At 52.2% G+C, this 16,524-nt stretch overlaps 3 protein-coding genes across 4 annotated transcripts; 1 reads left to right on the top strand and 2 right to left on the bottom strand.

Annotated features, from left to right (window-relative positions):
- Positions 1-290: 290 nt before the first annotated feature.
- PDAP1 (PDGFA associated protein 1) lies at positions 291-8,654 on the bottom strand. The gene is made up of 6 exons (XM_051779271.1): positions 8,538-8,654; positions 5,367-5,458; positions 3,369-3,476; positions 2,852-2,973; positions 1,822-1,973; positions 291-1,140 (listed from the first exon to the last, which is right to left on the bottom strand). The coding sequence occupies exons 1-6, from the start codon at positions 8,545-8,547 to the stop codon at positions 1,082-1,084; spliced, it is 543 nt and encodes a 180-aa protein (XP_051635231.1). The 5' UTR covers positions 8,548-8,654; the 3' UTR covers positions 291-1,081.
- Positions 8,655-8,738: 84 nt separating this feature from the next.
- Positions 8,739-11,155, top strand: BUD31 (BUD31 homolog). 2 transcript variants are annotated; one of them, XM_051779297.1, is made up of 5 exons: positions 8,739-8,841; positions 9,443-9,599; positions 10,057-10,179; positions 10,374-10,540; positions 10,884-11,155. In XM_051779297.1, the coding sequence occupies exons 2-5, from the start codon at positions 9,506-9,508 to the stop codon at positions 10,932-10,934; spliced, it is 435 nt and encodes a 144-aa protein (XP_051635257.1). In that variant the 5' UTR covers positions 8,739-8,841; positions 9,443-9,505; the 3' UTR covers positions 10,935-11,155. The 2 variants fall into 2 exon arrangements, with proteins under 2 accessions (XP_051635257.1, XP_051635261.1); XM_051779301.1 differs by having other exon boundaries at positions 8,826-8,935.
- A 470-nt stretch (positions 11,156-11,625) lies between these two features.
- Positions 11,626-16,354, bottom strand: PTCD1 (pentatricopeptide repeat domain 1). Its single transcript, XM_051778080.1, has 8 exons — positions 15,735-16,354; positions 15,079-15,219; positions 14,661-14,879; positions 13,950-14,051; positions 12,875-13,627; positions 12,518-12,634; positions 12,112-12,294; positions 11,626-11,911 (listed from the first exon to the last, which is right to left on the bottom strand). The coding sequence occupies exons 1-8, from the start codon at positions 16,173-16,175 to the stop codon at positions 11,744-11,746; spliced, it is 2,124 nt and encodes a 707-aa protein (XP_051634040.1). The 5' UTR covers positions 16,176-16,354; the 3' UTR covers positions 11,626-11,743.
- Between the last annotated feature and the right edge of the window lie 170 nt (positions 16,355-16,524).

The raw sequence follows: 16,524 nt of genomic DNA, 5'->3' as shown, positions 1-16,524 counted from the left end.
GACAGGACACGTGACGGGGTGACAGTTCGGTGACTGCCCTTCTGACACGGTGACTGGGCCAGACAGCACCCTGAGGGTAACTGTTTCCTCCTCCGTGGTAAACAGATTGTGCAAGACATCCATTAAAACAGCAGGGAAAGCTCTTCCCCCTCAGGCTGCATGTGCTAAACCTGGAGCCAAACCCCACCCCACAATCAGCAGCTGCAGGAGTCCCCCAGCCCCCCTAAGCTGTGCCCTCCACACACACACACACACACACACACAAACACACACACACGAGGCAACAGCAGTTCTGATAACTTACAGTTTAATCAGCCAAATATACAAGTTCTGGTGTTGTTTTTTAAACTTGATCAAGTTTGGTTTTGTTTTTTTTTTTTTTTTTTCCCATCTGGATCTGACACAATAAATGTTTGTTTTTTCTCCTTTGAACAAAGGATGATGTGGTTAAAAACTGGCACTATCCCTAATAAAGAGGAGAAAAAAAAAATGAAGAGGAGGGAAAAGGGGAGACTGGCTGCAAGAAAGGAGGGATGAATCCGGGAAGGAACGGCACTCCAGATGTCCATGAAGTCAGGCTCCCAGCTCGTGCTGCAACGCCCTGCAGCAAAATTTGGTGGGCTCTTTGCCCAACTGGATTCCTCAGATACATTATCCTTTGGGATTTGATACCAAGTCAGTTCCCCACCCCATGCCCCACCCCACAACGACCCCACAATCTATTTTCTTGCAATCTAGTATTTGAAGCACCTCCCCTCCCACACAGCTCCCTCCCTCCCGCCCAGCCCCCCCCATCTACGAGTTCTTGATCCTAAAAACAGCAAAAACATTCATGTTTCCGAACTGTAACAGGGAACTGCTGTTCAGCACAGCTCTGCACTGCAGAGAGCAGCTGCCCCTAACCCCAAATGGAAATCTGTGCCAGGATGAGGACAAACACATCGTCAGTGTCTCTTGGAGGTGGAGGTGAGGTCGATGCTGCAGGACACCCTGCGTGGCATCGATGGAAGGCGACACGGCAGAGCTCCTGGCAGGACCAGGCACAGTTCCCTGGCGTTTCCTCCTCTTGCATGGCCTGTGCTTACTTGTTAAGGGATAGTGACTGCAGTCTTTTACCTGCCATGGCCGCTTCGTCTTTCGCTGGGGAAGGAAAACAACAGTTGCATCATTTCATGGCCCACGTCGGGGACTGGGGGGGGTTTGGCAGCCCCAGGGACTGAAATCCTGCCAGCAAAGGAAAAAAAAATCCTACCCTCCCCACCAATCCCTGGTAGATCCCCAGAGGTAAGAGGCACAGCCTCCACTTGAGTGTTCCCTTCTACCCCTGGCCTCTCTTAAGGCATCCACAAATCACTCTGATGCTGATGCCCAAATTTCTCTGTTGAAATTTGACAAGCTGTGCTTGTCAGACTTCTGGTTCACACCTACCAGAGCTATGGAGAAAGGCCAGGAAGGGAAGGAATGCTACAAACTCCCTGGGCAGATCAGATCCCCAGCATGCAAAGAAGGTAAATCACAACCAGGAACCTGCTAAACCCCTAAACTGGAGCCAGCATTGCCTGGGAGGCACAGGATAACAAGGATGTCAAGGGAAATTCCCTTCTCTCTTTCCCTGCTCCCTGTTCAGGTGTCTGAGAGCTTTATAAATCAAGAGCTTATGAGAAGGAAACAGCTGAACCTGGTTTTGCTGAGGGGAGTTGTGAGAACACCACAGAGGCTCAGGAGATGAAGGATTAGCACGTGTGACATGAGAAATGATGGCTCTTGGCACTGCAGCCGTGGCACAGAGAAGTAGGAGAGTATGATTAATTATTCTCTAACCTTTTCTTTCCTCTTCTTTCTTTCTGGCAGCTTCTTCCCTTTGCTTCCTGATGATGGCTAGTCGGGCAAGGTCTGCCTTGGCTTGCTCTGTTTTCCCAGCGAGGTGCATTTTCATGTATCTTTCTTTTGCCTTTTGTTTCTCTATTTCCTCTCTGTTTGAGGGGAAAAAAAAAACAACAGTCACCAGAGTATCCAGGGAGGCACACAGGTACAGGCAGAGTGGGGGAGGCTTCCAGCTGGGAAGGATGCTGAGAACAAACATGGATGACCCACCAAAACTGGGGGGTCCTACACCAGTTTTCAGGCACAGGTTCTACCTCTTGCAGGGTTTGAAGAGGGATGAGGAGAGATTATTTCTACCTTCCTTCAGCTAAATAAGGACATGGACACAAAGGTCAAATGAATTAGCCCCAGACCACACAGCACTGTGACATGTTTTTCCCAGCCTTACCCTCAACAGTGTCCTGCTGAAGCAATCAACCCCAAATAAAAAAAAGCTTAAATCTTTCTCTCCAAAACTTGCCACTGATAAATGGAACTAGGAGATTAAACTTTGGTTTCCATCTCGTTCATCTGCTCAAAGACAAAAATTTCACCACGATGCCTGGAATCTGGGAAACCTCCACCTGTCACCAGAGCACCTTCTGCAGCAAGATTAAACTGGATCCAAGGTGACCTCTGGCAAATGGATTTATGTTACATCTGATTTTTGGCATAAAACTTCAGGAAAGGAATGGCTTAAATCCCTTTCTCTTAGTGCATCCTGGCTCCAGGATGGCCACAGCTGCTCCCAGAGGACAGACAACTTCTGTGAAGTTCATAGGGAATCACATTTTGGAACACAGTGAGCCCTGCCTGACAGTTTGCTGCTGTTCAGTGTCTGCTTTGGGCAGCAACACACTTTAAGGGTCTCCCTGAAACACCAGCACCCAGAGCAGGGAAACACCTCCCCGTGTGAAGCTGCTGCCACCAGCAAGGATGAAATTCCAGGGATGCACCAGCTCCCACCAGGGGAGCAGGGAAGACTCACCTCTCTCGTCGTGAGAGCTCCTTAGGTCCATCCAGGTCCAGCTGAGTGACTTTTTTGGTTGTCTGAATGACACGATTGGGGTTCTCGATGTCTATCAACCCTTCCACTCCTTTGCGCTTTTGCTGCGGTTCAAGAACAAGGGGGGGTTTAAATCTCACACTGAGTTGTCTCAGAGCTCATCAAACACACTGCAAAGCACCCCAAAAGCACAGCTCAAGATGGTTTTACCAGCAGCCAGCAAAACCATTTATGAACCAAGATTGTTATCTTGGCATTTCAGCCTTTTTTAAAATTCTTCTTTACCTTCATATTTCATCCATAAACATACATGAGCTTTCATTCTGAGGACAAAATGTTGTCAAAGTGAGGCTTTTTGGGCTTCTAAAAAGAGTTCTTGCATAAAAAATTACTTATAGGTAGCTCTCAAAGAAAACTCTTGAGTCAAGTGCATGAATCTGCCCCTGGCCCAAGAATCTGGGTGGTGCCACTGCATTAAGTGCCCTGAGAATGACACTACCTGATAATCCTCATCATCTTCATCACTCTCATCTGAATCTAAAGACTTCTTCTCCTTTTTGGGGTCCCCTGTTGCTCCTTCACCTCCTTCTTCTTGCTCCTCTTCTTCCTACAGAATCACAGGAAATCAGAGGAAATGTATGTCAATCAAAATCCCAAATCTAGCTCTTAAAGGAGACAACTTTGGAGGGATGAGGGACAGCTCTGAGCACTGGTGTTCCCAACACAGCCCTCATGTCACCAAGGGGGCCTGGCTGTTACAGAACAAGAGCTCATCCTCAGAGCTAAGTGTGATCACCAGTTCACCTCCAAACAATTCTGTTGTTCCCTCTAACAGGAAAATTATTGTAAAAGACACAACTGGCACTTTGCTCTCCCCAGATGAAAGATCTCCAGGAGAATTTTGCCCTGGGTTTTCAGTGCATAACATCTCACTGTAAACTACATAGATGCAGCATGGAGCTGATCCCATCCTGGGTCTAGATAAAAGAAAAACTACTAGAGAAGAGCAAATTGACAGCCATCAGCCAGAACATTATTATCCAAGAAATTACAGCCTTTTTAGCACAGCTTCCACCAGTCAGAAGCCTGGGAATTGATTTCTGAAGCATTAGAAGATAAGATCAGAAGGACCAACACGGGTGTGAACAGCTTGTTTTACCACTGCCAACATCCCTCATCGAGCAACTGGCAAAGGGGATGAGCACGAGGCAGTAAGAGGAGTAATTTTGCTAATTTTGGGGGGTTTTAAGCTTTCCTTAATAAAATAGTGTTAGATGTAACCATCACTGTATGATACAGATTGTCAGAAAAAATAAACCCTTCTCAAAGAGCAGCTCTCTGGTTTGTTGAGAAACAAGACACACTTCAAGTGGGTCCTGCTTTTCTGTTCCACTTCCAGCTGGTATTTTTATTGACAACATGGAAACAGAGAACACTTAGACATTTTGTGAATGACATCACACTGGCAGGAGTTGGAATCATTTTGAAAAACAGGATCAGACTCATAAGTGGTTTCAGAACTTGGAAATATGGCATGAAACCAAGAAGGTGGAATCAGAAAGTAACCAAGAGGAGTTACACTTTGGAAGAAGAAATCCAACACCAGGCTGGAATATGTGGCTAAGCAGCAAACCAAACAATCATCTTGAGTTCCAGCTGGGTAGAACATTAAAAAGGAGTCAACACTATGGCTCAGAACTGCCTGAAAGAGTCATCCTGGAGGTATTCATCAGTATTTCCTACATGGGGTGTAATTATCCTCCTGTGGTCAGTGCTGGGAGGCCTCAGCTGGAATTGTGTGTTTGGGCTTAGGCAGCACTTTCAGAAAGTCACAGAAGAGGAGCAGTCAGAGTGTCACCAGAGCTGTGACAACTTGGGAATCAAGAGAGCAAGTGCTGCAAAAAGCAGCCATAGCTTTTAGGACACCAGTCAGGTCATGGAAGCAGGAGGAGATGTTACAGCCCAATGCTGGGGCACAGAAACACCCAAAAAAAGGCCTCATGCCAGAAAACTCTGTTATCTCCCCCTGGAAGTCAGAGGCAAAAAATAAAATCATGTTTACAGGAAGAAGTCAAAGGAGTTTGGTCCTTTAAGTCTAGAAGAGGGCAAATATAATAATTTCAACATACAATAAGATGTCAAGATGTGAGCCCTTGTTCTCCAAAGCCAAGATGCAGAGCACAGATAAAAAAATTAGCTGACACTGGAGACTGGAATGATGAAATATGGGGAGAAAGCATCTCCAGAGCTGCTGAGTAATCAGTTCTCCTGTCCTTTAACCTTCAAATGGTGAACTGGATGGTCCACCACACCTCAGGAACCAGGCTAGATGATACCCTGCAGTCTCCCTGGCTGGGAATGTTCAGAGTCCATACTCTGATCACTGCTGGAATGATCTCAGCAATGCCTGAGCTGCCATTGCTCCTGAATCACAAGTAATCAGGTTGGACACACCAGGAATTGTGGCAGGAAGTACACAGTGGAGGCAAATACATACCCTTGCCTTTTGCTTTTCTGCTTGGAGCTGGGCATCAATCTCTTCAGGACTCGTGTACTGTCTTGCTCGGCCTTTGTGGCCTCCTTTTCTACCTGCACAAAATAATAAAATTAACAAATGGGTTAGTGATGAGCTTCCAGAAAGGTCTGTTCCTCCTGCAGCACTCTCTGGATTTTCAGTGCAGATTGGACAAATCAAAATAGCTCCTCTGATGGGACCTAAAGAACAAAAAGCCCACACTGAACTTGGTGAAACGCTCCGAGATTCTGGGGTAAGATGCACAGAGAATTGGGATTATTGATACCACCCTTCCCTGCCTGCACTTGTGGCCTCTTTGATTCCCTTTCCAGGCTGCCAAGGGGTGCACAGTCCCACAGCAGACCCCAGTTCCCTGCACAGGGGGAATCACAGTGTGTTCCTGTGCTTACAACCAACATTCCCAAAGCTTGGCTCTGTTACCCCTCCCCTGCACTGAGGCTGTGCCAGGGGAAAATAGGAAGCTAATTGGACAAAAGCTTTGGGAATTACAATGAGAGCTGAAGAAGCCCTGAAAGGAGCCTCCATGTTTTACTGCTTTAGAAGGAAAAATAAAAACAAGCTTTAGGAACCAGGAAGGGGAATCAGCATGGCCAGGACTGCCTGACTGAGATCTGCCCCAAGCTCCAGACTCTGGTATTAATGAAATGCTGAAGCCATCAATGATTCCTGCAAGTCACTGCTCACTTTATGTTCTTCCAGCCCAAAGAACTGGGAAGCACATTGGACAGAGTCAGTCCACAGCCCCGAGAGAGGGAGACTGGCAAAAAGAACACAACTCTGGCACGGGAGCTCCCTGCTGCTGCAGGAGTCTTGGAAGGAGCAGGAAACCCTGGATCTCACTCACCCTCCTCACTTCACCCGCCCAGGACAAGGAACCTTACGGTGATGGGGAGGGATGAGGATCATCTCTCCTTCCTTGGGACTGTGTGGGATCCATGGGAGACCTGCCACTGCTCTGTCACTGTGTGCTGTTGGACTGGCAGGGACTGGGAGTGCCAGGGCAGGCAGCCCCTGTGGGCTGTGAGCTTTAGAGATCCCACGTTTTCTGACCAACTCTCCTGGCTCAGCAGAGACAAACTCTCACACGTTTCAGCTCAGTAAAAGCAGAGCTGTGGAGTAAATTATCCCAAAGTCCCCACTGTGAAGCCTTACAGACTCCAGAGATGTTTTACCATGAGAAACAGGGAAGCACAGACACCAGAGGCTTCTCCCTGCCCTCAGCTGGGGAGGCTTGTGGGCTCTCAAACCACAAGCACAACTTGCTGCACACACAGATGGGTGTTTTCTGCTTGTCTGTTCCCACCATCCCACGTGGCAACACTGACACCCTCTGGGAAGGGGATCTACCATGGGAATGCTCTGGAGGAGACATTACCTCACTGCCCAGCCCATGACATCACTCCAAATGGAGTAACACTAAGATCTCTGACACACCAAGAGGGGCCAGGCAGCTCCTCATCCAGCTGCTCCAGAATTCCACACTGGGCTGGGGACTGAGGAACACAAAAAACCCATCACTGCAAATAAACAGGGGTGATAAGGCAGAGAAGCAACTAAACAGGAATTATTTTTTATTAAAAGCCTAAAAAGAAGCAAATGGAAGAGTGAAGCCCACGAGAGGGACTGTGGGGAGCTCAGGGAGTGCAGGGCCATGGCTCTGTTCCCAAAACCTCAGTCAGACACAGGGATTGCTGGTCCTACACCTGTCACTGAGCAGCTCAGTGCCTCAGTTTCCCCATCTGCAAAACAGGGATGACTGAAGCATTTTTAAAAATGCAGATTTCACCTCCAGCAAAGCCCACTGTGCCAGGCACACCCTCAAACACCTCTGTCTTCAGCTTTAAACAGCAAAATTAAGGGATTTAAATGAAAGAGAATAAAAGGATACCGATGGAATCACTTCTCTTTTAAATCAAGTTATCAAAAAAAAACCAAAAAAAACCCAAAAAACTGAAATAACCAGAAATAATCCTGTAACAAAAAATTTATTATTGGATGATTAATGCCCCCCCTTTTATGTTAAACAGTGAGTGCCAAAATCCACTGACTGCCATCCACTAATTCCCACTGACCTGGGGGCAGGGAGGAAACGAGCAATGACCCCTCTTTTCCCAAAAAGCAAAAGGTTCGAGTTAAACACTTAAAGCTGTGCAATGAAACAAAGAATCCTGGGTTACGGGGCATTTAAATATAGAAAATGGGGTTAAAACCGGCCTTCACAAAAACCACGTGAAAGCCCCAGCCCCGTCTACCAGCACCGTGCAGATGGGCACAAAATGAGGTGGTTAAAGAAAATCTAAACCGGGAATCGGGTCTGGTGCTGAAGCCCGGGAAATGCTGATGAAATAAATGGCGGGGAAGGGGCACCGGGGAGGGCCGGCCCGCGTTAAACGCGTGCGACCGGGGCTTGCCGGAGCCAATTATGCAGATGGGGCCTGTGGAGAAGGTTCTGGGTGGATCCAGCCCGGCCGTGACAGCCCCGTCAGCTCCTGAATCACACGAGGAGCGAGTCGGTGCCCGCTCGGGAACACCCAGAACGCGGCCACATCAAAGGAGCCGCGCCTGGAGCCCCTGAACCCCCCCGGGCCGGGACCCTCTGAGCCCCCTTCCCGGCCCCTGGGAACGGGATGGCCCCGAACCCCCGGGACCCCCCCGGTGTGGCCGGGACCCCCTCCCCGTGAGCCCCAAGCCCCGTGCCGGGGGAGCGGCCGCGGCTCCCATCGCGTGGGGAACACACGGAGCTCACACCGGGAACACGGAGGGGACCCGCGCCCCCCGCCCCGGGGCTGCCGCGCTGTTTGGGGGTCACAGAGCGGGCCCCCAGCCCTGAGGGCAGCGCGGGGAACCCGCCGTGTCGGGGGGGCGGGAGGAACCCACAGAGGAACCCGAAATCCCCCCCCAGCGCCCACCGCCAGCCGCGGAGCGCCCTCAGGGACCCCCCGATGAAGGAGAGCGGGACCCGCCGGTGGGGGGGAAAGGGACCCCCCGAGCCCACCCCCGGCCGGGGCAGGGGGCGGAACGGGCCCCCCGCAGCATCTCCACAGCCTGCGGGGAGGGACACGATCCCTGCCCGCCGCAGCCTCCGCACCCCCCGAGCGCCCTCCCCGCCGTCCCCCGGTGCGGCCCCTCCACCTTTCGGCATCGCGGCGATGGCGGCGCGGCCCCCCCGGCCCGAGCGGCGCCCCGGAACCGGAACCGGGACCGCCCCCGCCCGCAGGACCCCGAGCGGAGCCGCCCCCGCCGCCGCCCCCGGGCCGGGCCGGGTCTGTCCCGGTGATTTCTCTGTCTCTGTCCCGGTGGTTTCTCTCCCCGTTCCCGAGCGCGGCGGCAGCGGGGGGGGTGGTGGGGGGGTGTTGGCTCGGGCAGCGCGTGGGGCGGCCCAAGGGCGGGGCCGCGGGAGGACCCCGGTGACGGAGGCGGCGCGACGGGAGAGGGGGTGAGGGGAGAGGGATTGGGATTGGGAACGGGACCGGGACGGGGAGCGGGACAGGAACTGGGATCGGGACTAAGATCGGGACCGGGAGCGGCGGGTGAGCGGGGCCGGGACCGGGGCAGGGAACGGGATCGGGACTGGAACCGTGACCAGAACAGGGAGCGGGGCCGGGACCGGGACAGGAATCAGGACAGGGACTGGGATCGGGACCGCGATCAGAACAGGGAGCGGGACCGGGACAAGAATCGGGATCGGGACAGGAACTGGGATCGGGACTGGAGCAGGGAGCGGGGCCGGGACAGGAATCGGGATCGAGATCCGCGGCCTCTCCTCTCCCCCAGCGCCCCCGGGTTCCGCTCTGGGCCGTCGGTGCCGGGCCCGGGGCCTCGCCCCGCTGTCACCGGGAGCTCCCGGAGCTGCCGCCTCGGGTGGCCCGGGGTGGGGGAGGAGAAAAACCGATTTACTGTGCAGCAAACACAGGGATTCCACCCCTCTCATGAGCTTCGCGAAGCTCGTTTTTACCCTCGAAGAGGAAAACAGGAAAAGGGCACAGAAGCCTCAGGAGAAACATATCTGGCAACTGCTTTCCTTTGGTTTTCCCCAGTGATCCTGAGGCAGTGCAGGCAGACCCTCGAGCCCTCGCCTTTCCCCCTCCGTTCCTGAGGCAATGCCCAAAGTGAAGAGGAGCAGGAAGCCCCCCCCAGACGGGTGGGAGCTCATTGAGCCCACGCTGGATGAGCTGGATCAGAAGATGAGAGAAGGTGAGTGGGGCTGTGACCCCAGAACAAGCTCCAGGGAGCTGCTTCACGAAGCTCAGCTTGCCCTGCATGTACAGATGGACCTGCTCTGTCCAGTGCTGCTGAGCCTGGGCCAGGGCTGGTCCCTGGGTTTGGTGTGAGCTCAGGTTACAGAGCAGAGAGCTTTAGTTACAGGTTGGTTTAGGGCTGGAGCTCCCTTGGGTGTGGAAAGACTTGTAGTTCTTGTCCAGGCATGAAGTCACCCACCATCCCAGTGTGGGTCACTCACCCCACTGCCAGTGGGTTTATTCCCTAAAGGAACTGTTCCAGGTCAGGCCCCTTTAATTTGAGTCTTCTCCCATTAATCTCAGTCTTATCCCTGCCATGTATTAAAGTTATGAGTGCCCTTGGACCAGTTTATTGCCAAGTGACTGAGGAAATAATTTGCCAGCTGAACCCTGGTGTTTGTGTTCCCTCCCAGCGGAGACAGAGCCACACGAGGGGAAGAGGAAAGTGGAATCCCTGTGGCCCATCTTCAGAATCCACCACCAGAAAACACGTTATATCTTCGACCTCTTCTACAAGAGGAAAGCCATCAGCAGAGGTGAGAGGGCAGGGCTTGGGCAGGGGAAGACTGGAGCGATGTGCGACCTGTGGATGCACCTGAACTGGGAGCTGGTGGGAAGGATCAGGTTTGTGGGGAGGGAGGGTGGAGGGAAGGCTGGGCAGCTGGTTACTACAGCCAGTAACTCCTGAGTGTTCCAACACCTCCCTGTGGTGATGTCTGCCCCTCCCCAGAGCTCTATGAGTACTGCATCAAGGAGGGCTATGCTGACAAGAACCTGATTGCCAAGTGGAAGAAGCAGGGCTATGAGAACCTGTGCTGCCTGCGCTGCATCCAGACACGGGACACCAACTTTGGAACCAACTGCATCTGCAGGGTCCCCAAAAGCAAGCTGGAAGTGGTGAGTGTGCAGCTTGTTCCTCTGCTGGTCTGGACCTTTGTAGGACCTGGTCTGGCTTCTCTGAGGTCAGGGACAGCAGAGGAGGTTGTGCTGTTCTTCCTGGTAGTTTCCTCTACCTTTTCCTACCTCTACTCATTTGCTACCTGTGTTGGTAGAGTTGGTGTCTAGTTGGTTCTAAAGTTACTATCAGCTTTGGCACTCATTTAAAGTTGTTAAAGTATGGGAAATAACAGAAAGCTAGCCAGTAGAAACCCTTCCCACACACAGCTCTTCCCTGCCTCAAGGCCTGAGCCTGCTCTGTCTGTGGCTTGGCTGAAACACCTTCCTCGTGTTCGTTTTTCAGGGCAGAATCATTGAGTGCACTCACTGTGGATGCAGAGGCTGTTCTGGGTGAAGCCTTTGGTCATCAGACTGCTTTGGGAACTCTGAGGGATGTCCTCCTCCTCCTCAATGGACTATGAGTGCAATTGCACCACTTTCTGGGATGGGATATTTCTGTAAAGTGATTAAAGCAGCAGCATAATCACCTGGATCCTGCATAAATGGGAGGGAGGGGGTGCTCTGGAGTAGGGTTTTGTGTAGCCATTTATTTTAAAATAAAGTTTGCCTTCCTGAGAGTGGTGTCATGTTCTGGCAAAACATTCCTGTGCCCCTTTTCTCCTGTTGGATGTGTTCTGGGTGCTTGGTTTGAAGGTTGCTCTGAATGTGGGTTGGTTTTCAACCAGCTCTCACCCCTCTTTCTCAACTAACTTCAGTTTAAAAGGCTGTTTGGAAAGAAAATAATAGTTTCCCAGCATCCAGTTGGATTTGAGCTCCTCCCTGACCTTGTGTAGGTGGCAGCTGAATTTCACTGGAATTCTCTGCTGAGGTGTGTACCCTGGAATTAATGCATAGATCCTTTCAGGAATGCCAGCAGTCTAGAGACTTATAGGTCACATGTGAGGTGACAGAACACAGAACACAGTCAAAACCAGCACTGAGTTAAAGCCCTGTTCAATCTGATTTTGCTTTTTCCTTGTTAAGCACAGGGTTTGCTGAACTACAGCCTGTCTAATCCTCTTAAGGAAATCCACTGAAAACGTATTTGCTTCTCCTTAAAACAAAATATTTTATTATGTAGAAGCAGCTTTACTACAAGAAGTTTGAAGCAGCAAGTCATGCATGTTCCTTGTGCTGGAAGAACTTGAAATGCCCCCCTCCTGCTCACTGTTCCTGCACAGCCTCGGCCTCGCTGTCCTGCACCCCACGTTTGGCTGTCCTGTATTTGGCCCAGGGGTGGGGGGTCTCCTCTCCAGCCATAACTTTTAACCACCGGTGGTAGTAGCCACGGAAACCATCAATCTTCTCCAGGTATGGGTTCCTGGACTTGTACTGCAAACAGAAATCCAACAGGTTTCTGTTAGACAAGAACTCACTTCAGTACCGAGAGAGCTACAAGCTGCTACCGAAGAAAGAGTGATCATGTCAGCCAGATCAGACAAACCCAAAGGAAACTCAGGCATCTATGATTCCCCTCCCTTGCTGCTGTCCTTTGTGACCCCTTCACACCCTGAGCAGTGCTGGCTCCTTACCCTGTCGAATTTTGGGGGGTACTGTGCTGCGAACTCCAGCTGGCGGATGATCACCTCGTTGGGAGCCACCTCGTTGTTCCTCATGTCCCGCAGGATCTCTGTCAGGTAACTGTAATCCAGCTTCCTCACAGCACCAGCAATGAGGGTGCTGTAGATGTACTTGTTGGGAGTTATTCCAGACCTCTGGAAACCACAAATGCTGCAGTTAAACTTTTTTATGTGCTGACTAGTGCAGAACTCCGAGAAGGAAAAGCCTCCTTCTCACACAAGGAGCACAGCTCCCTGGAAGTGAGAACACAACTACCTGCCACAAAAACCTCAGCAGGTATTTTAGCAGCATTAACCCTTCATTTTGCCTCTCCCTGCAGCTTGAACCCCAAGCAGCAGAGGATTTTTCTTTGATTACCTTCAAATCCGAGAGGAGCTGCAGTCCATCCTTCTCCTGGTGGCAAGCAATTGCCAAGTTACAGAATGTCTGGAGGTTGGGTGACAGTCCCCTCTTCACCAGAGCTGGCAGCACACTCTGCAAGATACAAGTCTTGGCATCAGTTCCCAAAAAGCATCACTATAGCTTTCCAGACAGGGAGCTGGATGTGCTAGAATGGAATCCATAAATACTTAGAAATTAACCCAAGTACCAGTTTGTGGAAAAATGTGAGATCCCAGTTTCTGTCATGGACAGAGAAATGGGTCTCACAGCAAAACACAGGAGGTGTGAGACAAGGAGGTGGTGAGAGAGCTGGTTCTGAGGTTTTTCTCTCACCTTTGCTCCCTCCAGGTCTCCCTGTTTGCTTTTCTTCCTTATTAAAGTGTTAAAGAAGGTCACATCTACTTTCACTTTATGCTCATCCAGCAGTGCCAGCAAGGAGGACTCTGAGGGGCTTTGGGGCTCCACCAGCTCAGCCAATAACGTGAATGTTTTAATGTTGGGCTCTGCATTGTCCTCTTTCATTTTGTTCAAGAATCCCTCCACGTCCCCCATCAAAGCCAGCCTGTGGGATGGTGTGGCCACTGTCCCCAAGGAAACCACGGCTGCATCAGGCATCCTGGAATCCAGCAAGTTGGGCAGGTTGCAGAAAGGCAGCTCCTGGCTTGGGTGTGCCTGTTCCAGCTCCATCTCCCTGTGGTCTCTCCTCATCAAGGCTCCAGCCCTGCTGTGGGTGACACTGGGGCTGTCAGGAGCACCTGGTTCTTCTTCGGCCTGATTCACATCTTTATTTTGTTGCTGAATCGGTTCCTCGGGCTGCACCGAGCTCTCCTGAAATAATTGCTTTTCCATAGCTTCCACATCCAGCTGGACAGCAACACTCTCTGATCCCTTCTTCCTCCAATTTCTCATCCTTTCCTTCTGCTTCCCAGGTGGGAGCTGTAGCTGAGGTGAGTTCTCAGGGGGTCTGAGCAGGAGTTCAGAGGCCAGGACGGGGTCGCCGATCCCGCAGTCTCTCGCCGCGCGCAGCATCAGGTTGTAGGTGTGGCTGTTGCCCTTTATCCCAAGTTTAGTCATTTCTTTCCAGACCTGAAGAGGGGAAGATGCACACCTGATGTGATATTAAATAACAGCAGCATGTCTAGCAGGCTGTAGGCACATCTGTCAACGGGATCTGTGTGCAGAGTTTACAGCACAACAAGGACAGTGACCTCGAGTTAGTGGAGCCCTGTGAGATGATCCAGGGCTGTTCACCAGCGTACAGGATATCCTGGTGGAAGTCTAGTTCTCTGAACTTGTCCTAGGAGGAGCTGAGCTCCTCCCATTTCACCAGCCCTGAGCCACCCACTGTGTTCAAGTGATGAGTTACAATACAGCACTTCCCCCTCCCAGTTGGAACATGAGGACACACCTGCAAGGCGTATCGGAACCCGTTTTCACTGTCCTTTATGCAGCTCATGAGAAGGAAGCTGAAGGTCTCAGCTGTCAGGACATGCCCCTTCTGCACAATCTCCTAAAAAAGCAGAGAAAACATTAAACTTCCCAGTTATCCAGTCTGGTGCAGTTGGCTGTGAAACTCTGATTCTACTGTCATTTTCTGGGGAAAGAGAAGAAACAAGGCATAGGGTGAACAGAACCACTGCTCCAGGAGAAAGAGAGCCCTGAAACATGCCCAGATCCTTATGGGAGGTATGGGGAATCTGGAGGCAGAAACAACAATCTGTTAGCTATTCCCAGACTGGCCCTTCTGAGAAGAGCTGCTGTAAGAGCCCTAAAAGGAGCCAGGTATCAATATACAGGTGTCCAGAATGAGGAGGGGAGACAGAGACGGTATCTGTGAACTCCACAGAAACTTTGTTTGGTAAGTTTCTGACACACCTCATGTTATTTTTATAACACCTGACCAATTTTAAAGCCAAAGCTGCCTCTTTTTAGGTACTTTGTGTTTGGTATGTAGAATTTCACTGCAGGAGAATAAAGGCTCAATGAAACACAAACACAAACACGTGATCTGCCGTTCTCTCTGCTGGAAACGAAATTAAAAAAACGACGCGACACGACGACTTCCAGGAGCTTTAACCACAGCAGACCAGGTTTAACGTGGGAAAAACGACCTGTTTACCTTGAGCACATCGAAGCACATCTTGAGGTCCGAGCAGAGGGCGCAGACCTTGAGCAGGGCGTGGTAGGTGATGAGGTTCAGCTCCTCGTTCTTGCTCTGCAGCTGCTGCCGCAGTTTCAGGGCGCTCTGCAGCCCCGAGTCCTTCCACGGCGACTCGGCACAGGCGTTGAACAGGGCCGTGTAAGTGGCCTCCGTGGGGACCAACCCTCGTTTTTTCATCTAGGGGAAGAGAAGGAGCAGTTGAACTTGCTTCCTTAAGGCAGGGCTTGTAGAACTTTTTAACTTGCTTCTAAGAGTTTCAGGCTAAGAAGGTGCCAACGCTTCACTCAAAGGCGTTTTGGAGACAAAGTGAAGCGATTGAATGTTTGGAACGGTTTTAGTTTGGAAAAATTAGTTTTGAGAGACAACTTAAACCTACGTCATTGTAGAGCCTGAATGCCTTTTTCACATAGCCAACCCTGCCACAGCCACCAATGAGAACGGTGTAATTGCTTTCCGCCGGCTGGACACGCTCCTCCTTCAGCATCTGCACCTCAAACAGCTCCAGAGCCTCTGCCAGCTACAGGGAAGAAGAAAATCCACAATAAGGGAAATAAAGCATGCAGCTGTGGGCAGATAGCAGTAGAAGTCCTACAGAGCGTGGGGTTCCTCATACAAAGGCTGGAGAGGGACTTTTGACAGGGCACGTGGTGACAGGACAAGAGGGAATGGCTTTAAGCTGAAAAAGGGGATATTTAGATCAGGAAGAAATTCTTCCCTGGGAGGGTGGTGAGGCCCTGGTACAGGCTGCCCAGAGAAGCTGTGGCTGTCCCATCCCTGGAAGTGCCCAAGGCCAGGTTGGATGGGGCTGGGAGCAACCTGGGCTAGTGGAAGGTGTCCCTGCCCATGGCAGGGGGTGGGACTGGATGAGCTTTAAGGCCCCTTCCAACCCAAACCATTCTGGGATTCTGTGACGATTCTACAACAAATTCTAGTTTTTTTCTTTCTGTAGAGATACCAAGTAAGTGATAGATGGGTCAGAGCTGCATCTTTCATCAGTGATATTAAAAAAAGAGAGAAGAACTGGGACCAAACCTTGTCCTCTTTGATGAGGGCCTTGCACCGTAGGAAGTACCAGTACGGTGTGTTCTTAGGGCCGCGTCGAGGTTTTCTTTCTGGTTCTTCCTCCCCCTCTTCTTGAAGCTTTAAATCCCAAAAGCGTGATGAGGCTTTGTGGTAATACTTTCTAGAGGAAAACTTATCAGACAGCGTCCCGAACTCCACGCCTTCATCATCCTCCTCCTCCTCGGGGGCTGCAGTGCAGCTGCCAGCACCGATGTCCCTGGGGCCGCTCCCGGGCAGTTTGCAGGAGGGCTGTGAGGAGCTGCACAGCCGTGTCAGCGGGGCCTGGCCCGGGGGCCGGGACAGGAACGGGGCCGGCCCGGAGCCACCCCCGGGGGCCGCGCCCCGCGCCCGCAGCACAGCGGGGGAGGCACCGCGGCACCAGCGCGGGACGAGGAGCCGCAGGGAGCTCATGGTGTGCCCGCTGCCCCCGGGAGGGAGGAGGGACCCGAGCGGGGTTCGGAGCGCGGAGCGGAGCCGGGAACTCGCGGGACCAGACCGGAAACCGGAGCGGGGACCCGAGCGGGCCGGCAGCGCGGAGCGGGACAGGGGGAGCGGGGAGAGGGCCCGGCCCCTCACAGGCACCGTCGCCCCGCCCCGCCCCTCCTCTGACCCTCGGCGCCTGCGCGCGCGGAAGGAGCGTGTCCGCGGCGGGTGGCCTCTGATTGGCGGGAGCGCGCGCGCTGCCCGCCGGGGACGCGGCGCCGCGGGCGCTGATTGGCGGGAGCGCGCGCGCTGCCCGCCGGGCGGGCCGTGCCCGCCG

Source organism: Manacus candei, unplaced genomic scaffold (assembly GCF_025592945.1).
Source record: "Manacus candei isolate 608988 ecotype Guabito, Panama unplaced genomic scaffold, ASM2559294v1 h1tg000002l, whole genome shotgun sequence".
NCBI classification, from domain to species: Eukaryota; Metazoa; Chordata; class Aves; order Passeriformes; family Pipridae; genus Manacus; species Manacus candei.
This window is presented reverse-complemented; position numbering and strand designations above follow the sequence as displayed.

Bases quoted from the DNA above. Each gene is read 5' to 3' on its own strand.
- PTCD1 (XM_051778080.1), bottom strand. From the start codon at position 16,175: ATGAGCTCCCTGCGGCTCCTCGTCCCGCGCTGGTGCCGCGGTGCCTCC. The intron at 15,220-15,734 runs GTTTGGTCCCAG...TCTTCCCTGTAG, and splicing joins CCCTCATCAAAGAGGACAAG to CTGGCAGAGGCTCTGGAGCT. The intron at 14,880-15,078 runs GTAGGTTTAAGT...CTCTTCCCCTAG, and splicing joins CATTCAGGCTCTACAATGAC to ATGAAAAAACGAGGGTTGGT.
- PDAP1 (XM_051779271.1), bottom strand. The intron at 1,974-2,851 runs GTGAGTCTTCCC...CCCCTCAAACAG, and splicing joins GAGCTCTCACGACGAGAGAG to AGAGGAAATAGAGAAACAAA. The intron at 1,141-1,821 runs GTTAGAGAATAA...TTCCTTCCCCAG, and splicing joins GAAAGAAGAGGAAAGAAAAG to CGAAAGACGAAGCGGCCATG.
- BUD31 (XM_051779297.1), top strand. From the start codon at position 9,506: ATGCCCAAAGTGAAGAGGAGCAGGAAGCCCCCCCCAGACGGGTGGGAG. The intron at 10,180-10,373 runs GTGAGAGGGCAG...GCCCCTCCCCAG, and splicing joins GAGGAAAGCCATCAGCAGAG to AGCTCTATGAGTACTGCATC. The intron at 10,541-10,883 runs GTGAGTGTGCAG...TTCGTTTTTCAG, and splicing joins CCAAAAGCAAGCTGGAAGTG to GGCAGAATCATTGAGTGCAC.